At 36.5% G+C, this 20,931-nt stretch overlaps 1 protein-coding gene across 1 annotated transcript; it reads right to left on the bottom strand.

The window, feature by feature from the left end:
- Nucleotides 1-15,952: 15,952 nt before the first annotated feature.
- On the bottom strand, nucleotides 15,953-16,529 carry LOC133252784 (AP-2 complex subunit mu-like). Its single transcript, XM_061425717.1, has one exon. The coding sequence runs from the start codon at nucleotides 16,415-16,417 to the stop codon at nucleotides 15,953-15,955; it is 465 nt and encodes a 154-aa protein (XP_061281701.1). The 5' UTR covers nucleotides 16,418-16,529.
- Between the last annotated feature and the right edge of the window lie 4,402 nt (nucleotides 16,530-20,931).

Raw genomic sequence — 20,931 nt, 5'->3', positions numbered from 1 at the left:
TATGAAGAATACTGTTGGTAGCTTGATAGGGATTGCATTGAATCTATAAATTGCTTTGGGTAGTATACTCATTTTCACTATATTGATTCTTCTAATCCATGAACATGGTATATTTCTCCATCTATTAGTGTCCTCTTTAATTTCTTTCACCAGTGTTTTATAGTTTTCTATATATAGGTCTTTAGTTTCTTTAGGTAGATATATTCCTAAGTATTTTATTCTTTTCGTTGCAATGGTGAATGGAATTGTTTCCTTAATTTCTCTTTCTGTTTTCTCATTATTAGTGTATAGGAATGCAAGGGATTTCTGTGTGTTGATTTTATATCCTGCAACTTTACTATAATCATTGATTAGTTCTAGTAATTTTCACTCTGTTTCTAATGACATAATTGAGAGGAATTCTAAATTAGGAGAAGTAAATTAAACTGTAGGAATGAGGGAGTTAGCAAGATATTTTTTTAAATTTTATTTTCCGTATAACAATTTAGATTTTTGCTATTTCTAAAATAATTATTGTTGTTTCCTATCTCAAGAAAATCAATCGTACAAGCTATCTCCTTATTTTTCTATTAAAAATTTTTATTTAAATGTTTACATGCCACAAAATTAAAATATTTATACACTTCAATAAATTTTTAGTGTTTTGCAAATTGTTCAACCATTACTATTGCAAACTCAGTAATATATAGTAACAATACTGTTTCATAACAACTTAAGACTTTTAAGAAAACTGATAGAATAAAGGAGACCAAATACAAATTTATAGAGTTTTTATGTTAACCTTGTATTTAACATTCCAGGCTTTCTTCATTTTTTTTCTATGGATTTGTTTTACGATCTGGTATTATTTCTTCATTCTACATAGTTAACCCTCTCCTACTGTCAAGTGTATAGCATTTTTACAAGTTATATCCTCAACAGTACAATTTTATAGGTATTTTTATGCAATACACTTTAAATCACATAAGAGACTTTATTATAAACCAATTTTAATTTTCTCAAATCTTTGGCTGAATCTATTAATTATCTCATGTATTTTTCTTTGTTTCTGATAACATGGCAAATTTCGTGAATTGGTTTTCAAATGACAGAGTACCTATACGTTCTTTTAATAAACCCTATTTGGTCATGCTGCATTATTCTCTGTATATGTTGTTTCAGTTGAGAAGTGAGTTACCAGGATAGAGCAGGTCAAACATTGAAAGGTAAATGTGGTTACATTAAATATCTCACAGCTTGTGCCAAATTTAAAAGTAATTACGTGTAACTTAGGAAATTAGTAAGTCACTTTTAAAATGTTATGTTACTTATTACTCACAAGGTGTTGGAAAGCATAAGTGTTAACCCTTCCATAAATAAAATATAGTGATATAAGTAGGGCCTCAGAAACAAAAGTTAGTTCTGTACCTTGCTCTATAGCATACAACTGTGCATGCTCTAGCGAGGCACTTCCCTGTTACTATCTGTATGGTAGACTTCATGTTATAGGAGAGGTCTATTTTGGTGAGATATGCATATGGTGGCCAGAGGCCCTGGTCTGAAATTTTCACATTTAAATATTCACAGATAGCCGATTCCAAATAAGCTTTATGGAAATAATTTAACAAAATATGAAAGAAATTTAACGAAGAGATACCATTAAAAATGTCTGAGGCAAATATTAAAGCAAAGAATAAAAGACCGATGATCACCATACACATCTAGTAATCTAGAGAGATGGGAGCAGGCAGTAGGGAGGGAAACACATTCTCTCTGTGATCAATTTTAGTAATAAATAGAATGGAGTTTTTGTCTGAAAAAGTATTTTTTTTCCTCATGTTATATGCCTTCAATTACATATCTCTAAACATTTTACCAAATAACTTGCATCTAACCACCCTCCTCTTTGTTACTGAGTAAGCAAGTGCATACATTTTGAAAGCTTAAACTTTACTCTTACTACTTGATTAGTTTCTCCAGTGAAGCCAGTCCACATGCAGGTCCTGTGGTTATTGTTATGTCATCTGTAGACAGTCTCTCCACAGGGGCTGCCAAATCCCTGCCAGTCCTGTGCCTATGCCAGTTACTTCTGCTGATTTTACTGCCAAGTTCCATTCTCTGAAAAGAGAGTAACCAGCCATGAGCAATATGTTCTTTTTCTGCAGATTGACAGGGCTGTGCTTTAATCTCCTCTTGTGTCTCATAACAGAAGCTTCACCAAAAACAAATTTTTTTTTTTTTTTTTTTTTACTTTCAGGCTATTCTAAACCACTGCTCATGATCCAGTGAAGAGGAGAAGAATGTAGAATTATTTACATTTAGTTGACAAAAGGATGTTGAAAATGAAGCATACATATGGAAGATTCTAGGGTAAGCTTTAGAGTTGGTATTCTGAACAGAATTTTTTCCTTAAGACACTGTACATATGTAGAAGATTTTGGTATTCAAGGAACATAAGCTATACCTCATGAAGTAGAAGAGATGGATTCTAAATTAAGCTAAATGTGGATTTTTTAAAAAAAAATTCAATCAAACAGTTTTTAAGTGGTCTTTTAACTCTAAGCCTGACTCCAGTGTTCCATTAGCCATCTTTCCACTTCTTATTATACAACAAACTGAGCAAACCACTGTCTTAAATAGATGTAATTGGATAATGGGAAAAACACTGTAAATGGTTTGGTATGGTATATATTACAGGCACAATAACTGTTTACATTGTTTACTTCATCAGTTTCTTGAAAGACCAATCTGAAGCTGGCTTGTGAATTCATCTATTACCTAACATCTGCAAGCACTTGCATGTTTATTGAAACTAACACTATGGACTGATTCTACCATTACCATTTGACCTACTGGAAATCAGTTTCTTCAGTACAATATAAAGTTTGAACTAGATTAAAGGTCAAAAATTTATGCTACTTATCATATACATCTTGAGAATAAAGTAACTTTTTCAAAACTGAGAGGCTACATAAAGCTCAATCTGTGAAGTGTCTCTGTTATTTCTTTCTATCTAATAAAAACAAGGAGAATGAAAAAGAGAGGAGAGTGAAAAAACTGGCTTAAAACTCAACATTAAGAACACTAAGATCATGGCATCTGGTCCCATCACTTCATGGCAAATAGATGGGGAAAGAATGGAAATAGTGACAGATTTTATTTTCTTGGGCTCCAAAGTCACTGCAGATGGTGACTGCAGCCATGAAATTAAAAGACACTTGCTCCTGGGAAGAAAAGCTATGACAAACCTAAACTGCATATTGAAAAGCAGAGACAAAGGCCTGAATAGTCAAAGCTATGGTTTTTCCAGTTGTCATGTATGGATATGAGAGTTGGATCATAAAGATGACTGAGTGCCAAAGAATCTATGCTTTTGAACCATGATGTTGGAGAAGACTCTTGAGAGTCCCTTGGACAGCACGGCGATCAAAACAGTTAATCCTAAAGAAAATCAATCCTGAATATTCACTGGAAGGACGGATACTGAAGACGAAGCTCCAGTACCTTGGTCACCTGATGTGAAGAACTGACTTATTAGAAAAAATGCTGATGCTAAGAAAGAGTGAAGGCAGGAGGAGAAGGGGATGACATAAGATCAGATGGTTGAAAGGCAGCACCGATTCAATAGACATGAGTTTGAGCAAGCTCCGGGAGATGGTAAAGGACAGGGAAGCCTGGTGTGCTGCAGTCCACGGGGTCACAGAGTCAGACACAACTGAGCAACTGAACAACAATCTAATAAACTACCTCAACGTTTAGTGAATAAGCACAACCATTATCATATCCTATAATTCTGTTTGGTGATATGCTTCCAATCTCATCCATGATAGTTTTCTGTGTGTGTGCTAAGTCACTTCAGTCATGTTCAACTCTTTGTCACCCTATGGACTGTACCCCGCAAGGCTTCTCTGCCCATGGAATTTTCTAGGCAAAAATACTGGAGTGGGTTGCAGGGCCCTCCTCCAGGAGATCATCCCAACCCAGGGATTAAACCTTCATCTCTTATGTCTACCTGTAATGGCAGGCCAGTTCTTTACTAGTACCACTTGGGAAGCCCTGTAGTTGAATAGGTGCTTATTCTCATATATAGTGTAAGATGAGAGGCCAGGAGTCATCTAGAGGGAATCTAGAAGCTCAACTGAGGCCACTGACTGGGCATATTGGCTTTGCTGTATGTACACCTCTCCACCTGGCTAGTATGGCTGACTCATATCTTGGTGGTGAGGTTCTGAAACGAAACTGTGTAAGAAACTGCCCTTGCATGCAGGCCACTAACACCTATTAATACTCTATTGTGTCACACTTAAAAATATCCATTTGGGCAAAGGTACTCACCTGGCAAATTCCAGAATTACATAGATGGTGATTTCAGAATGGTGTGAGTAATAGATTGTGTGATTAATTGGAGTTCCCCAAAGCAATGGTCTACAGGAAGTCTTTGGGAAAATGAATATCTGCTGAAATGACATAGAAGCTGATCCTTTTAAATGGGCTTTACAATCTCTTTGTTGTCCTCAGGCCACTTGATTGGTATATAATTTACTTGGTCCTTGAGCCATTTGAATTTTCTGTCCTTGTAGAAATGACTGCATCAATTTTGGTAAGCCCTGAAATATATGCTATTAAAACTATCTTTTTAAAATTTTGACATGTAATGTGTTCAGATATTTTATAGGCACTTAATGCTCATCTTTATCAAAACATTTGTAATACTAATATGAAGTAATTATACCCTTAAAAGAGCTCAATTGTTTTGATTTTTTGCCAGGGAATTAACTTGTACATGACCTAAAACAACTTACAATTTTCTGTCAGTCACAAATTCCAGAGATTTACTTCTTTAAATCTGACATATTCATCTAAGTATGCCAAAAGGGAAAAATCAAAATGTGAAATTGAATTGAAATTATATTTTTCCAATGTGCGAGCATATTATGATGTTTTATTTACTTGGTCTATTTTAGCCAATAGTCAACTACACATGATCCCGTTTGGTGTGGGGAAAAAGTAAAATATATAGACAAGGATCGATAGATGATAGATATTAAAATAACTTTATGAGTTTAAATGATTTTACTTATAAGTAAGCAAAAAGCATGAATCAATTTGACTTAAAATATAATAACCTATTATATCACTTGATAGGAAGTTCAAGCGTTTGGCTCTGATCCAAAGCTGGCTCAACTGATGAAACAATGATATCATCAAAGGTACAGACTCCATTTCTCAGCTCTGCCATCATTATTGATAGGTTTTGGCATTCATTAAGCCTACTCTTCTTTCGAATTGTTAATCAGATATAGACATCACATATGGATTAACAATTTTCAAGCAAGAAAAGATCATGGGTTCTCTCTTTCTTGTGTCTTTTTGTTGTTTCTCAGTCTCTATGTTGTGTCCTACTCTACGACCCCATGGACTGCAGCACACCAGGCTTCCCTGTCCTTCACTATCTCCCAGAGTTTGCCCAGACAAATATCTACTGAGTCAGTGATGCCATCCAACCATCTCATCCACTATCACCCTCTTCTCTTCTTGCCCTCAATCTTTCCAACATCAGGGTCTTTTCCAAATGGTCCACCCTTTGCATCAGGTGGCCAAAGTATTGGAGCTTCAGCTTCAGCATCAGTACTTCCAATGAATACTCAGGGTTGATTTCTCTTAGGATTGACTGGTTTAATCTCCCTGCTGTTCAAGGAATGCTCAAGAATCTTCTCCAGCACCACAGTTCAAAGGCATCAATTCTTCAGTGCTCAGCATTCTTTATGGTCCAACTCACATCCATACATGACTACTGGAAAAATCATAGCTTTGACTATATGGAATTCTGTGTCTCTTACTTTGGGACAAAAAAATATTTTCCCAGAAGACAATTAGTGTACTTTGCCAGCTTTGATTGGCAGGAAATAGTTTTCATTGCTATTCCAAAGCCAGGTATTTTGCAAAGAGAGTGAGAAAGAGATCACTATTAATAACTTAGATTAATCACTTGGGATGGAATAGGTCTTGGAGAATAAATTACTATGGCTACTGCAGATGGTGATTGCAGTCATGAAATTAAAAGGTGCTTACTCTTGGAAGGAAAGTTATGACCAACCTCAATAGCATATGAAAAAGCAGAGACATTATTTTGCCAGCAAAGGTCCGTCTAGTCAAGGTTAAGGTTTTTCCAGTGGTCATGTATGAATGTGAGAATTGGACAGTGAAGAAAGCTGAGCACCAAAGAATTGATGTTTTTGAACTGTGATGTTGGAGAAGACTCTTGAGAGTCCCTTGGACTGCAAGGACATCCAACCAGTCCATTCTAAAGGAGATCAGCCCTGGGTGTTCTTTGGAAGGACTGATGTTGAAGCTGACACTCCAATACTTTGGCCACTCCATGTGAAGAGTTGACTCATTGGAAAAGACCCTGATGCTGGGAGGGATTGGGGGCAGGAGGAGAAGGAGACAACAGAGGATGAGATGGCTGGATAGCATCACTGACTTAATGGAGATGAGATTGTGTAAACTCTGGGAGTTGGTGATGGACAGGGAGGCCTGGCGTGCTGTAATTCACAGGGTTGCAACGAGTCGGACATGACTGAGTGACTGAACTGAACTGAACTGAATGCAATTTCAATTGTAAGGTTGGTTTCGCTTTTGGATGGGAGATAGCCTATTGTAACAGAAAGAATATTCAGAATCAGAAACACTGTATTGTAATCACTGCTTCCACAAGTTCATAGCCCTTTATTCAAAACCTTTAGAGTGAAATATGTTCCTAATTCATGTGCATTTTAAATCTTAGGTAACAATATGTACATTACTTAGCACCCATAACAGGAAAGGAACAACTTTGCATAATGAAGCACATTAATATTTTAGTAGTAAAACTTATGAGTAGCTTCCTATTGGTTTTGGGCAAGAATTGTCACCTGCTCTAACTTATGTGTTAATTTTAATGTTTTGAAGTGAGGATAATCTTTTTAACAGATTGTTCAGATTCTTACTTCCAACTATGCATGAAAATATTTTACAAAAATACAGTATTTTCTTTAGTTTTGATTTTTGAATGATGTGAAATTTTATTAATTTTCATTTCTATATTCTACTGCTACTGCTGCTAAGTCGCTTCAGTCGTGTCCGATTCTGTGCGACCCCAGAGACGGCAGCCCACCAGGCTCCCCCATCCCTGGGATTCTCCAGGCAAGAACACTGGAGCAGGTTGCCATTTCCTTCTCCAATGCATGAAAGTGAAAAGTGAAAGTGAAGTCGCTCAGTCCTGTCTGACTCTTAGCAACCCCATGGACTGCAGCCTACCAGGCTCCTCCATCCATGGGATTTTCCAGGCAAGAGTACTGGAGTGGGGTGCCATTATTAACACTAACTTAGATGGCACTTGATGTTTCCTTGCTCTTTTTAAAAAACTCAGACTTCCTCTTCAGTTCAGTTCAGGTCAGTTCCTCAGTCATGTCCGATTCTTTGCGACCCCATGAATCGCAGCATGCCAGGCCTCCCTGTCCATCACCAACTCTCAGAGTTCACCCAAACTCATGTGCATTGAGTCAGTGATGCCATCCTGCCATCTCATCCTCTGTCGTCCCCTTCTCCTCCTGCCCCCAATCCCTCCCAGCATCAGGGTCTTTTCCAATGAGTCAACTCTTTGCATCAGGTGGCCAAAGTATTGGAGTTTCAGCCTCAGCATCAGTCCCTCCAATGAACACCCAGGACTGGTCTTCTTTAGAATGGACTGGTTGGATGTCCTTGCAGTCCAAGGGACTCTCAAGAGTCTTCTCCAACACCACAGTTCAAAAGCATCAATTCTTCGGTGCTCAGCTTTCTTCACAGTCCAACTCTCACATCCATACATGACCACAGGAAAAACCATAGCCTTGACTTAGATGGGCCTTTGTTGGCAAAGTAATATCTCTGCTTTTTAATGTGCTATCTAGGTTGGTCATAACTTTCCTTCTAAGGGGTAAGCGTCTTTTAATTTCATGGCTGCAATCACCATCCACAGTGATTTTGGAGCCCCAAAAAATAAAGTCTGACACTGTTTCCACTGTTTCCCCATGTATTTCCCATGAAGTGATTAGAACTTCCTCTTAAAACCTTAGAAAAAGTTTTAAAACAAACAAAAAAAGAAATCTTCATCAAATTTCTTAATTCCTAGGAGTCAGATTATTGAGGTGAATTCAGACTTCTACAGCTTGATTCTTTTGCTTTCTTGTCCTTCATTCTACAGCTTTCTTGTTCTCTACTCTACATCTTTTTAACAGACATTATATGCTAACTTTGGAGAAGGCAATGGCATCCCACTCCAGTACTCTTGCCTAGAAAATCCCATGGGCGGAGGAGCCTGGTAGGCTGCAGTCCACCAGGTCGCTAAGAGTCGGACACGACTGAGCGACTTCACTTTCACTTTTCACTTTCATGCATTGGAGAAGGAAATGACAACCCACTCCAGTGTTCTTGCCTGGAGAATCCCAGGGATGGGAAGCCTGGTGGGCTGCCGTTCCTGGGGTCGCACAGAGTCGGACAGGACTAAAGCAACGTAGCAGTAGCAGCAGCAGATATGCTAACTTTAACACTAATCTAAATATGAATCACAACCTCAACTCTCATTGCTTTCTGAAAAGGAACAGAATAAAGACAGGATAGAAAGGAAGGAAGACAGGAAAGAACAGATAAAAGAACAAAGGGAGGGGGAAAACAACCAACTGTTTTTCACTAGGAACCTCACTAAAAATATACACAAATTTTACTAAGTATATGTGGAAAGAATTGTTATTTTGAAATTAACACTTCTAAATATTCCATCAAATAATCTTGGTTTTTGTTTTGTGTGTGTGCCATCCTTATTTTTTTTTTTTAATGGTTCTAGTTATATTGAATTAAAAGAAAAATAACAACCGAGTTTTCTAAAATTAACTATCTTCAATCCTTATTTCTGCTGACATTTATCATCCTTTAAAAATTAACTTTCTTTGCATCTCTTCCTTAAATTTTCAGGTTTTAAGCCATCATTTAGATATGAAAGTTAGCATAAAAGGCCAAGATTTAATGCTTTCTGCCTAACCCACTTATGCCACTATCATATATGCACAAAAAAACACAAGGCTCTTCTTATCCTCACAGTCTATTTATGCAATAATTTTTTGTGTATTTGACACTCAGTGCTTGTTATTATTCAAATAATAGCCACCAAGTTTTATATATAATACTCATATATATTTATATTTACTCTTTAAATATTATTCCTACATGACTCTAAGCCACCTAATTTACTAAGATTAAATTTCATTGTAAAACTTTTGCTTTTACTGAGAAAAATGTAATATTTGTATCACTTTTCCATTTTTAGTAGTCTGTGTGCTTATTACTAAATAATTTCCATTTAGCTGCATGAAAGCCCAATGCCATCTTGACCTCTGATTGTCTATATGTGATGTGATTTTTCTCTTCTGGAGTCTTTTAAATTTTCCCTTTGTCACTAATGTTCTGAAATCTCATGGTTGCTTGTTTTAGTTTGAGTCTTTAAAAATCATTGTATTGAATACTCAGTAGACTTTAGTAATCTAGAAACATCATTTTTCAGTTTAAGAAAATTTTTATTATTTTTGGACAATTTTCTCTGCTACATTTTTCTCTCCACCCCTTCACTGGAACTTTTATTAGATGTGTGTTGGCTTTTCTAGATTAATTATTTTAAAGTCTCTGTGGAACACTATTTTTTTCCATATACCTATATTAATCAGAATTTTTCACATATATTTCCAAAGTTGCATATAAAGTGACATTTCATTGTTGACATTGTGCTATTTAAATAACATGAGATAGTCTACCCCAATAAATAGATTTTAAAATAATGAATTACTGGAAATTTATAGAATGTTTAATAAAATTAGTATATAATCTAGTATATATTTTATGTAAAATATTAAAGAACTATATATGCTCCTGACAACACTTTTGCTAAAGATTCTTATTATTGTTTTGTAAAATTGTCAGGTTTTCCACCTATAAAATAAAAATAAGGTAGGCAAAATTAAAAGTTTCTTGCACCACTTAAGTAGTACTATTTTCAGAAAAAGTTATGAGAAAATTTCATACTAAAGTCATACTATCTTGTCATTTAGAAATAGATCATTTAAGTTTCTGCTCTTGTTCTTCGGTCCTCCCCTACTCATAGACATTTTTGTGCTAGATATATACTCATATGTACTACCCAAGTATCCATTTAAATGAAATATTATTATGAAGTTAACATGAGTTCCTAAGTGACTAAGATTTGATACCTTTGATAAATAAACAACTCATATAACTAATGGATAATCAGAATGTTACCTCAGATGAATCATTTAAAATATCATGTCCTGGGGAAAAATTTTTGTCATATATTAATAATATTAAATTATGCAATATAGTTTATGTAAACTGTAGTGTTTAAGTCATATTGGATTCCTCTTATCTTTCATGTACTCTGGAAAAGTTATATTCTGGGAATATAACTTTCTGTTTCTGTCACAACACATTCTGAAGATAAAGTATTCATAAAATATCTTTTTAACCCCCAAAGAGAAGAGAGACTGATGGGGCAGTGAACTCCTGTATGAGTATTGGAAAATGACTCCCAGTGAAAATGACTCTCACTGACACAGTATGAAAGTGACAGCCTATCGCTAAGTCCAGTCTGACTCTTTGCAACCCCATGGATTACAGCTGGTCAGGTTCCTCTGTCCATGGAATTTCCAGGCAAGAATACTTAAGTGGATTGCCATTTCCTTCTCCAGGGAATCTTCCCAATAGAGGAACTGAACTCACATCTCCTGCTTGGCAGTTTATTCTTTACCACTGAGCCACCAGGGAAGCCCCAAGACAATATGAATGAGCTGGTAGGTCCTTTAGACACACATACACACACACACACAGTAAAAGAGAGAGAAACCACAAACTATACAAAACTGTCAACAATCCATCCCTCAGTTTTGAAAATTACCAAAAGCAGACAACAAATTGAAAACTATATTCTTGGAGTTTTGGGTAAAAACAGCACTCTGGTGCCAACTTGCCTGAGATTCCTCCCATTGAGATACTCAGTCCAGTTGGCAAAAACAGTCTCATTAAAAATTTGAGAATTGCAGGGCAGGGAAATGATAAAGGAATGAGACCATGACCTTTGCTTCTAGAGGAGTGAAACTGATCTGTGTTGGTGCACAAAGCCCTGTGGTATTGTCAACTAAAGCTGACAAACTTAGTAGAAAGTGAGAATATGAGAAACCACAGCCTTATTAACCTAAAATATGAGTCCCAGTTGGGGTAGGAAACCAAGTGAAAAATTAGCAAGATCCTGGAAATGAGGGTCACAGAAGGTATTAAAGTGTTTGAGCACAAACTGTGCACAAATCATTGACCACTAACCTATGCAACCACTAGTAACCCTGACAAAAAGATAAGGAGGAGGAGGAGAAGGAGAAAAGCAAAAAAAAAAAAAAAAAAAGTGAGTAGAAGATACCAGTAGCTATACACTTTAGGGGGAAATATTTTGCAATTCTAGTCTAAGTTACTTAAATATATATATATATATATATATATATATATATATATATATATATATATAAAGCAGAGTACAGAAATATTTTCTCTATTATATGATCTAAATTTTAAATTTTCAATTAAAAGTTATGACATGCAAGGAAGTGTGAAATTGGACCCATGCTCAAGAATAAGTGTCACCAAGAGAAGCTGACTCAATGTAGGCACAGACATAGGGTTAGCAGTCAAAGATTTCAAAGAAACTATTAAATATACGTTCAAAAAATTAAAGCAAGTTGTAATGCAGATTAGTCAACAAATGGGGAATTTCAACAGGAAAAAAACTACAAATGAAAGCCAAATAGAAACTCCAGAGTTGAAAAGAACAAAAATTAAAATGTCACTAGATTGACTCAACAGTACGCATGATACTGCAAGAAAAATTAGTGTACTTGCAGCTTGATTGATAGTGATAAAAGAAATTTTCAAATATTGGGGTGTGGGGAAGTCATTCTGTGTTATAAATGGGTTAACTTAAATTTTATGTTAACCAAAACAGCCTGTTTGTGGCCAATCAGACATACTTTGTACGTCTGCTTTAATTATTCAATAAAAGAATGTAAGCAAAGAACGTCCATGTTAAAAATAAAGATTGAATGTCTCACTTCCTGGGAAACCAATTCTGGTACTTCTTCAGTGATGACTCCCTTTCTAGGTGCCAAGGCATACTGAGTTGCTTTGTATGTGCTGATAAGTTTTGTTTGTTATTTTTTTAGCTGTTAAAAATATATATATATATATGTATCCCTGACTTATTTGATGTTCTTTGTTCTGACAAGATTTAAAATGGTGATGAAAACCATGTTTCTCCAGAGTGGTTCTTCAGAGTTATCTGAGAGGCTGTTTTCCAGGTTACACTCCTCATTTTGGCTCAAATAAAACTTTTCTATTCCTATTATAGATTGTTTATTGATTATTTTTGAGGACAATGGAAATTAGTCCATAGAACAGAGAGAAAAAATATTGAAGCAAAAAACAGCTTCAGTGGCCTGTAAAACAGTCTTAAACACTATTTAATAGCATAGTTGTTATTGTTATTGTTGTTTGGTGGCTCTGTCATGTCTGACTCTTTTGTGACCCCATGTACTATAGCCTGCCAGGGTCCTCTGTCAATGGAATTTCCCAGGCAAGAATACTGGAGTGGGTTGCCATTTCCTTCTCCAGAGATCATTGTAAAGATGGTCATGAAAGCATAGAAGGGAGAGAAAGGAACTGAAGAAACTATTTAAATACATAACTGATAAAAGCTTCCTAAATATGATTTTACAAGCACATTATTCCAAGTAATGAAATAAAGAATTTCCAACCCCTAAAGAGGCACAGTATAACTCTTCATGCCTTAAGTGTAGGCACATGTAGTGATTTTCTTTCAAAGAATGCAGTACAGAAAGAGAAGGGAGACAAAATGAGTATTTCAAAGTGGAGAAACTTTACAAACACTACCTAAAGCCAGGTGATCAAGTTTAATATCAACAGTAATAAATCATATTAATAGTTTATACCCTTAATATAATTTGATAAGAATGGTAATTTATCTCTGTGATCTTTCTCCCCAGGACACATTACCCCAGCCCAATTTTACCAATAATAATGGTAAAAACATGCGACAAATCTCAATTGAGGAACATTTTACAAAATGTGCAATCAGTAACCCTTGGAAATGTCAACGTTGTTAAAAACAAGAAAAGCCTAAAAAACTACCCAAACGAAGAGGTCTTAAGGAGACACGAATAATAAATATAATATGGTAGCCTGGATGATACCTTGGGATTTCCAAAGGGCATTAGAGAAAAACTGAGGAAACTTCATAAAGTTTGGACTTTAGTTAATAAAAATGTGTCAGTATTAGTTCATTAATTGTGACAGATGTACCATACTTACGTAAAATGTTAATAATAATCTGTGGTCTTTTGGAACTCTCTACATTATTGTCCCAATAATTCTTTCAAATTAAAACTATTCTAAAATTAAAAATTCATTTTAAAATGGTCAGATAATTGATTTACAGATCCAAGCTTCTCAAAAACTTTCAGGTAAGACAAACACACAATGACCTACATCATGATAATCATATTCAAACTGCTGAATGACAGAGGTAAAATCTTGATAGCAGCAAAAGAAAAAAATGAAACTTAATTACATGTAAGGAAACAAGAAACAGCAGCTGTTAAATATCTGATATTGAGACAAACTGTGTCTTTATATAAGATCTTAAATTTAGATTATAGTAGTAAAATAAGCTGACTAAAAACAGTCATATTATTTGTGTCAAAAAGACCACATGCATTTTAGCCCTCCAAAAGTTTAGGAAGGTGAATATTCTCTCAGTAAGACTCTCACACCTTGGGTTTATAATACCTCTCTTCTTCACAGATTTTCTCCTCTTCACATATGTCTTCAGCTAGTTTTACACGGAGAATAAATGTACTTAAAGACAAATAATATTTTTTTACAATATTACTACATCATATGTCCTCTAGTTCAATAATATTTTGCAGTTTTTTTTTTTCAACAAATGTAGATAAAGGCAAAGAAAAAGCAGAAATCAATTAACCCTGCTTGTATTGTGCAGATAATGGAGAATCATTGGTGTTTTTTAGAGAAGAGAATGGTAAGATAAAAAATGTACAGCAGGAAGATTAATCTAGCAGTCTGTGTGTACAGGATAAATTAATGTTTGAGGGAATGAGAATCAGTTAATAGAGATTTTTTAAGAAGTGATTTTGTGACAATACCAGATCCACTCAATCTGTACAGATAGATTGAATTAGAAGGAATAACAGTTGCTTTATTGAATGTAAAAACTGAAGTAGGGAATGCTTAGAACAAAATAAAACAGAGAATGGGTCACAGGAAAAAATAGGAAACTGTGAACAGATATCACTATGAAAAATTCTCTATCACCTAATCCCAAATAACCTCTCCTGCTCTACCCTTTTCCTTCTTTACTCAAATCTAGTGCTCCTGCCAAACAGAACCATGTGCTGCTTTTCTAAGCACGCCATGAACTTGTCATCTCTGAGGAATTTACTTGAGACATTCCCTATGCTTTGGCATGCATACAACTTCTACACTCAACTGGATCACTCATTCTTTGAGTAATATTAAATGCATATTTAGTAAGTTACTACTTGCAGACAAGATAGTATATCCTGTGGCTGACAGCTTAGTAGGGAAGTGAATTAGAAAACAAAGGATCCTAGTAGAGCATGGCCAGTGATTTTATAAACATGTGTAAAAGCATAGTGCAATAGCACCAGTACGGGTAGGCGAACAAGAACCAGTCAATTGGAGACAAGGGACAGAAAAGCCTTGTTTCAGTGAATGCAAGTTAGATCTTATTCTTCGAGATCCATTTTTTCTAAGTTTGATAACAAAAATCACCAGGGCTACTGAAGAAGGGTCCATCTGTCATAGAGACTTTTAATGAGACTTTGAAGAATTTTAAACAAGGAAAACTATATAGTCAAGTTTGGATGTTGGAAAATAATTTTGGCAGATACATATAGGAAGATTTAAGAGATGTTGCCTTTGGCAGCAGAGTAATAATTGGCATCTAGAGTTGTAAGACTGGAGATAAAGAGGAAGATGTTTGCAATATGCTTTTAGAGGTGATCTGAATGACACCTAGTAAATGAGACTTTCATTGATAATATTTAAGTACAGGATATCTCTCTCTTGAATCACTGCATCTTCCTCATGCAGGTTAAAATATATTGCTATGGATAATCAAATATATTCATTTAAATTTTGCATCACTGCCATCTCACAAACACAGCATACACACATATACTCACATAGGTGTGTCTCTGTATGTGTGCACAAATGCACATGTGTATATTAGTTTATCATATTTTTGTGGATGTAAGATCAAATTTATCTAGAAACTAAATGTTGTATTGAGTTCCTGCTCAGCTACTACTTACTGAATATTTGACTTAATTAAACCAACATGATTACAAGGGTAGCTATTAAAAGAAAACCTTGGTGAAGGATAGGACTGTGTAATAGGCTAGAATTCAGCTATAAAGTTCTGGCTGAGTCACTATTCTTTTTTAATCGTTTTACCCTTTTTTCCCAAGTGTAAAATGGGAATAATAATGGTTACCTGCCTCAAAAGGATGTTGTGAGGACTAGCTAGTTGACAGTTTTAAACTATTTTGAAGACGGAAAGTACTATAAATGCTCCAAGGAAAGTTTTTAAAGGCATATTGGAATAAAACCCTTGAACCATAGCATTAGGAAAGTTAGTACATCTTTTAGGCTGACAATCTTCAACCGATAAAGAATTCTATAGGAAATTAACTCCACAACATTCTTTATATTTTGTCTCTTTTCTACTTTCTTCTTCTGTAGCTATATATTTACCTAGTGATTCAATTCAACAAGAAAGTTTCTGTTATGCCATATTTTCAAACAGATGTTTCTCATAAAGAAAGAAATGCAATGAAGAGTAGAAAACAGTCTTAATCATACAGGAAAATGTAGTCTCTTCAATATAGCACTTTATCCAAAATTTATCAGAACTATTTTTTTTTCTTTTTTTAACAAAATTGTTCTTGATGTTCTCTTCGCTGATCTTGCCAAAGTAGGCAGCCATTACGTCACACATCTTATAGAGGAATTCGAAGACCATGGCAGCATTGACATTCTGCTTGGTGACAGCTGCCAGCCAGATGTTGGACCGTTTAACATGGAAGAAACTGGTGTGAGCGATGTTGGTGATGGGGCTGCGCACCTGCTGCCGGGCGTGGATAACATTGACCCGAAAAGCGTCCACTGCATTCCTCCCGATGTCATCTCGGTAGACCCGGGAGATGAGCACCTCCCCCTTGTGATTATAGATGAATAAGCCTCCAATCATGGCGGCAGCTCAGTCTTCGCAGCCCATCGCTCTGAGAAGAGACCTGGTGTCCGCGGCCCTCTGCTCGGCTGGCCCGGCCACTCTCCGGATCCCAAGATGTCCGCCCGCCCCCCCCAGAACTATTTTTAAATTCACTTTATCACTTGAAATTCAAGGGTATAGTTGTAGTAGCCTAGATGTAAAAGTTCACTTGTAGAAATACTCTTTGTAGAAACACTCTATAATAATTTTCCTAAACCACAAATATCAGATCTGGGTCAGAACTTTATTTTTCAAAATTTTTGCTTGTTGTGTTCTTCCAAAGGCCAAATGAAATATTCAAAACTCTGAAAAAGAAATTATTTCCTCTAGTCCTTCTGATTGAGAACATTTACACATTTACATAGCCTATGTTAAAAAGAGCAATCCCTACACATATGCATGAAAAAGAAAAACTGCATATTAGATAACTTTTGTGCGAAGGAAATGTTCATAAATAGAATGTAATGACCAACTTCACATGTGCTTTAGCAAAGCTGAGACACATCATTACTATTCTATGTTCAGCATTTTAGGATAAGCCCATGAACCTGACATTCCGATCTTCACCAGAGAAAGAAAACAAAAAGCTAAGACTGGATTTAAAAAAAGAAATTTCTTCATAGAAATAAGCATTTACACATGATTAATTCACTGGTTCTTGCCACAAAGAACATATCAGACTTTAACTATTAGGTTTTGAACCTGGATGGTAAAGTCAAAGGGGCATTTTTTTCTCTTTCTTTTTTTTTTTTAATTGAAAGATAATTGGTTTATAGAACTTCTTTGTTTTCTATCAAACTTCAAAATGAATCAGTCATAGGTATACATATATCCCCTCAATTTTGAACCTCCCTCTTATCTCCCTCCTCATCCCACACCTCTAGGTTGATATTTGAGTACCCTAAGCCATACAGCAAATTCCCATTGAGTATCTATTTTACATATGGTAATGTAAGTTTCCGTGTTACTCTTTCCATACAACTCACCTTCTCCTCCCATCTCCCATGTCCATAAGTCTATTCTCTATGTCTGTTTCTCCATTGCTGCCCTGTAAATAAAATTTTCAGAACCATTTTTTCTAGATTTCATATATGTGTGTTAGAACATGATATTATCTTTCTCTTTCTGACTCAGTTAACTTGGTATAATAGGTTCTAGGTTTATCCACCTCATCAGAATGGACTCAACTGTGTTCCTTTTTTATGGCTGAGTAATTGAGAAACCTATATGCAGATCAGGAAGCAACAGTTAGAACTGGACATATAACAACAGACTGGTTCCAAATAAGAAAAGGAGTAAGTCAAGGCTGTATATTGTCACCCTGCTTATTTAACTTATATGCAGAGTACACCATGAGAAATGCTGGGCTGGAAGAAGCACAAGCTGGAATCAAGATTGCTGGGAGAAATATCAATAACCTCAGATATGCAGATGACACCACCCTTATGGCAGAAAGTGAAGAGGAACTAAAAAGCCTCTTGATGAAAGTGAAAGAGGAGAGTGAAAAAGTAGGCTTAAAGCTCAACATTCAGAAAACGAAGATCATGGCATCTGGTCCCATAACTTTATAGGAAATCGATGGGGAAACAGTGGAAACAGTGTCAGACTTTATCTTTTTGGGCTCCCAAATCACCAAAGATGGTGATTGCAGCCATGAAATTAAAAGACGCTTACTCCTTGCAAGGAAAGTTATGTCCAACCTAGATAGCATATTCAAAAGCAGAGACATTACTTTATCAACAAAGGTCAATCTAGTCGAGGCTATGGTTATTCCAGTGGTCATGTGTGGATGTGAGAGTTGGACTGTGAAGAAAGCTGAGCACCAAAGAATTGATGCTTTTGAACTGTGGTGTTGGAGAAGACTCTTGAGAGTCCCTTGGACTGCAAGGAGATCCAACCAGTCCATTCTAATGGAGATCATCACTGGGTGTTCATTGGAAGGACTGATGCTAAAGTTGAAACTCCAGTACTTTGGCCACCTCATGCGAAGAGTTAACTTATTGGAAAAGACCCTGATGCTGGGAGGTATTGGGGACAGGAGGAGAAGGGGACGACAGAGGATGAGATGGCTGGATGGCATCACCGACTCGATGGACATGAGTTTTGGTGAACTCCGGGAGCTGGTGATGGACAAAGAGGCCTGTCGTGCTGTGATTCATGAGGTTGCAAAGAGTTGGACATGACTGAGTGACTGAACTGAACTGAACTGAACTGAATATTCTATTGTGTATATGTACCACAACATCTTTATCTACTAACCTGTCAATGGGCATATAGGTTGCTTCCATGTTCTAGCTATTGTAAATAGTGCTTAAATGAAAGACAGGATATATCTCTCTTTTTCAATCCTGATTTCCTCAGGGTATATGCCTAGGAATGGGATTGCTGATGAACATGTCATGGTGGAGAGTTCTCACATTTGTGGTCCATTGGAGAAGAGAATGGAGAAGGCAATGGCACCCCACTCCAGTACTCTTGCCTGGAAAATCCCATGGACAGAGGAGCCTGGTAGGCTGCAAACCATGGGGTCATGAAGAGTCGGACACGACTGAAGTGACTTAGCAGCAGCAGCAGGAGAAGAGAAAGGCAAACCACTTCAGTATACCTGCCTTGAGAAACCCATGAACAGCATGAAAAGGCAAGAAGATAGGACACTGAAAGATGAACTCACCAGGTTGGTAGGTGCCCAATATTCTACTGGAGATCAGTGGAGAAATAACTCCAGAAAGAATGAAGAGATGGAGCCAAAGCAAAAAAACACCCAGTTCTGGATGTGACTGGTGATCGAAGCAAGGTCCAATGCTATAAAGAGCAATATTGCATAGGAATTTGGAATGTTAGATCCATGAATCAAAGCAAATTGGAAGTAGTCAAACCATAGATGGCAAGAGTGAACACTGAAATTTTAGGAATCAGTTAACTAAAATGGACTAGAATGGCTGAATTTGACTCAGATGACCATTGTATCCACTTCTGTGGGCAAAAATCCCTTAGAAGAAAAGGGGTGGTCATCATAGTCAACAAAAGAATCTGAAATGCAGTATTTGGATGCAGTCTGAGAAATGACAGAATGAACTCTGTTCATTTCCAAGGCAAACCATTCAATATATGGTAATCCAAGTCTATGCCCTGAGCAGTAATGCTGAAGAAGCCAACGTTGAATGGTTCTATGAAGACCTACAAGACCTTCTAGAACTAATACCCAAAAAAGAAGTCCTTTTCATTATAGGGGATTGGAATGCAAAAGCAGGAAGTTAAGAAACACCTGGAGTAACAGGCAACTTTGGCTTTGGAGTACAGAATGAAGCAGGGCAAAGAGAATTCTCTCTCTGCCAAGAGAATGCACTGGTCATAGCAACTGCTAACAACACAAGAGAAGACTACACATGGACATCACCAGATGGTCAATACTGAAATCAGATTGGTTATATTCTTTGTAGCCAAAGATGGAGAAACTCTATTAAGTCAGCGAAAATAAGACTGGGAGCAGACTGTGGCTCATATTATGAATTCCTTATTGCCAAATTAAGAGTTAAATTGAAGAAAGTGGGGGAAAACCACTAGACCATTCAGGTATGACCTAAATCAAATCCCTTATGATCATACAGTGTAAGTGAGAAATAGATTTAAGGGACTAGATCTGGTAGACAGAGTGCCTGAACTATGGACAGAGGTTCGTAACATTGTACAGGAGACAGGGATCAAGACCACCCCCATGGAAAAGAAATGTGAAAAAGCAAAATGGCTGTCTGAGGAGGCCTTACAAATAGCTGTGAAAAGAAGAGAAGTGAAAAGAAAAGAGAAGTGAAAAGAAAAGAAGAAAAAGCAAAGGAGAAAAGGAAAGATATAAGCATCTGAATGCAGAGTTCCAAAGAATAGCAAGGAGAGATAAGAAAGCCTTCTTCAGAAATCAATGCAAAGAAATAGAGGAAAACAGCAGAATGGGAAATACTAGAGATCTCTTCAAGAAAATTAGAGATACCAAGAGAATATTTCATGCAAGGGTAGGCTGACTAAAGGACAGAAATTGTATGGACCTTACAGAAGCAGAAGATATTAAGAAGAGGTGGCAAGAATATACAGAAGAACTGTAAAAAAAGATCTTCATGGCCCAGATAACCATGGTGGTATGACCACTCACCTAGAGCCAGACATCCTGGAATATGAAGTCAAGTGGGCCTTAGGAAGCATCACTACAAACAAAGCTAGTGGAGGTGATGGAATTCCAGTTGAGCTATTCCAAATCCTGAAAGACGATGCTGTGAAAGTGCTGCACTCAATATGCCAGCAAATTTGGTAAACTTAGCAGTGGCCATGGGACTGGAAAAGTCAGTTTTCATTCCAATCCCAAAGAAAGGTAATGCCAAAGAATGTTCAAATTACCGCACAATTGCACTCATCTCACACACTAGCAAAGTAATGCTCAAAATTCTCCAAGCCCTGCTTCAACAAGACATGAACTGGGAACTTCCAGAGTTAAGCTGGTTTTAGGA

The sequence above is a fragment of the Bos javanicus genome, chromosome 1 (genome assembly GCF_032452875.1).
Source record: "Bos javanicus breed banteng chromosome 1, ARS-OSU_banteng_1.0, whole genome shotgun sequence".
Classification (NCBI taxonomy): domain Eukaryota; kingdom Metazoa; phylum Chordata; class Mammalia; order Artiodactyla; family Bovidae; genus Bos; species Bos javanicus.
The sequence above is the reverse complement of the archived record's forward strand: the minus strand, read 5'-3'. Positions and strand labels throughout refer to the sequence as shown.

Coding starts and splice junctions, on each gene's coding strand:
- LOC133252784 (XM_061425717.1), bottom strand. CDS start 16,417: ATGATTGGAGGCTTATTCATCTATAATCACAAGGGGGAGGTGCTCATC.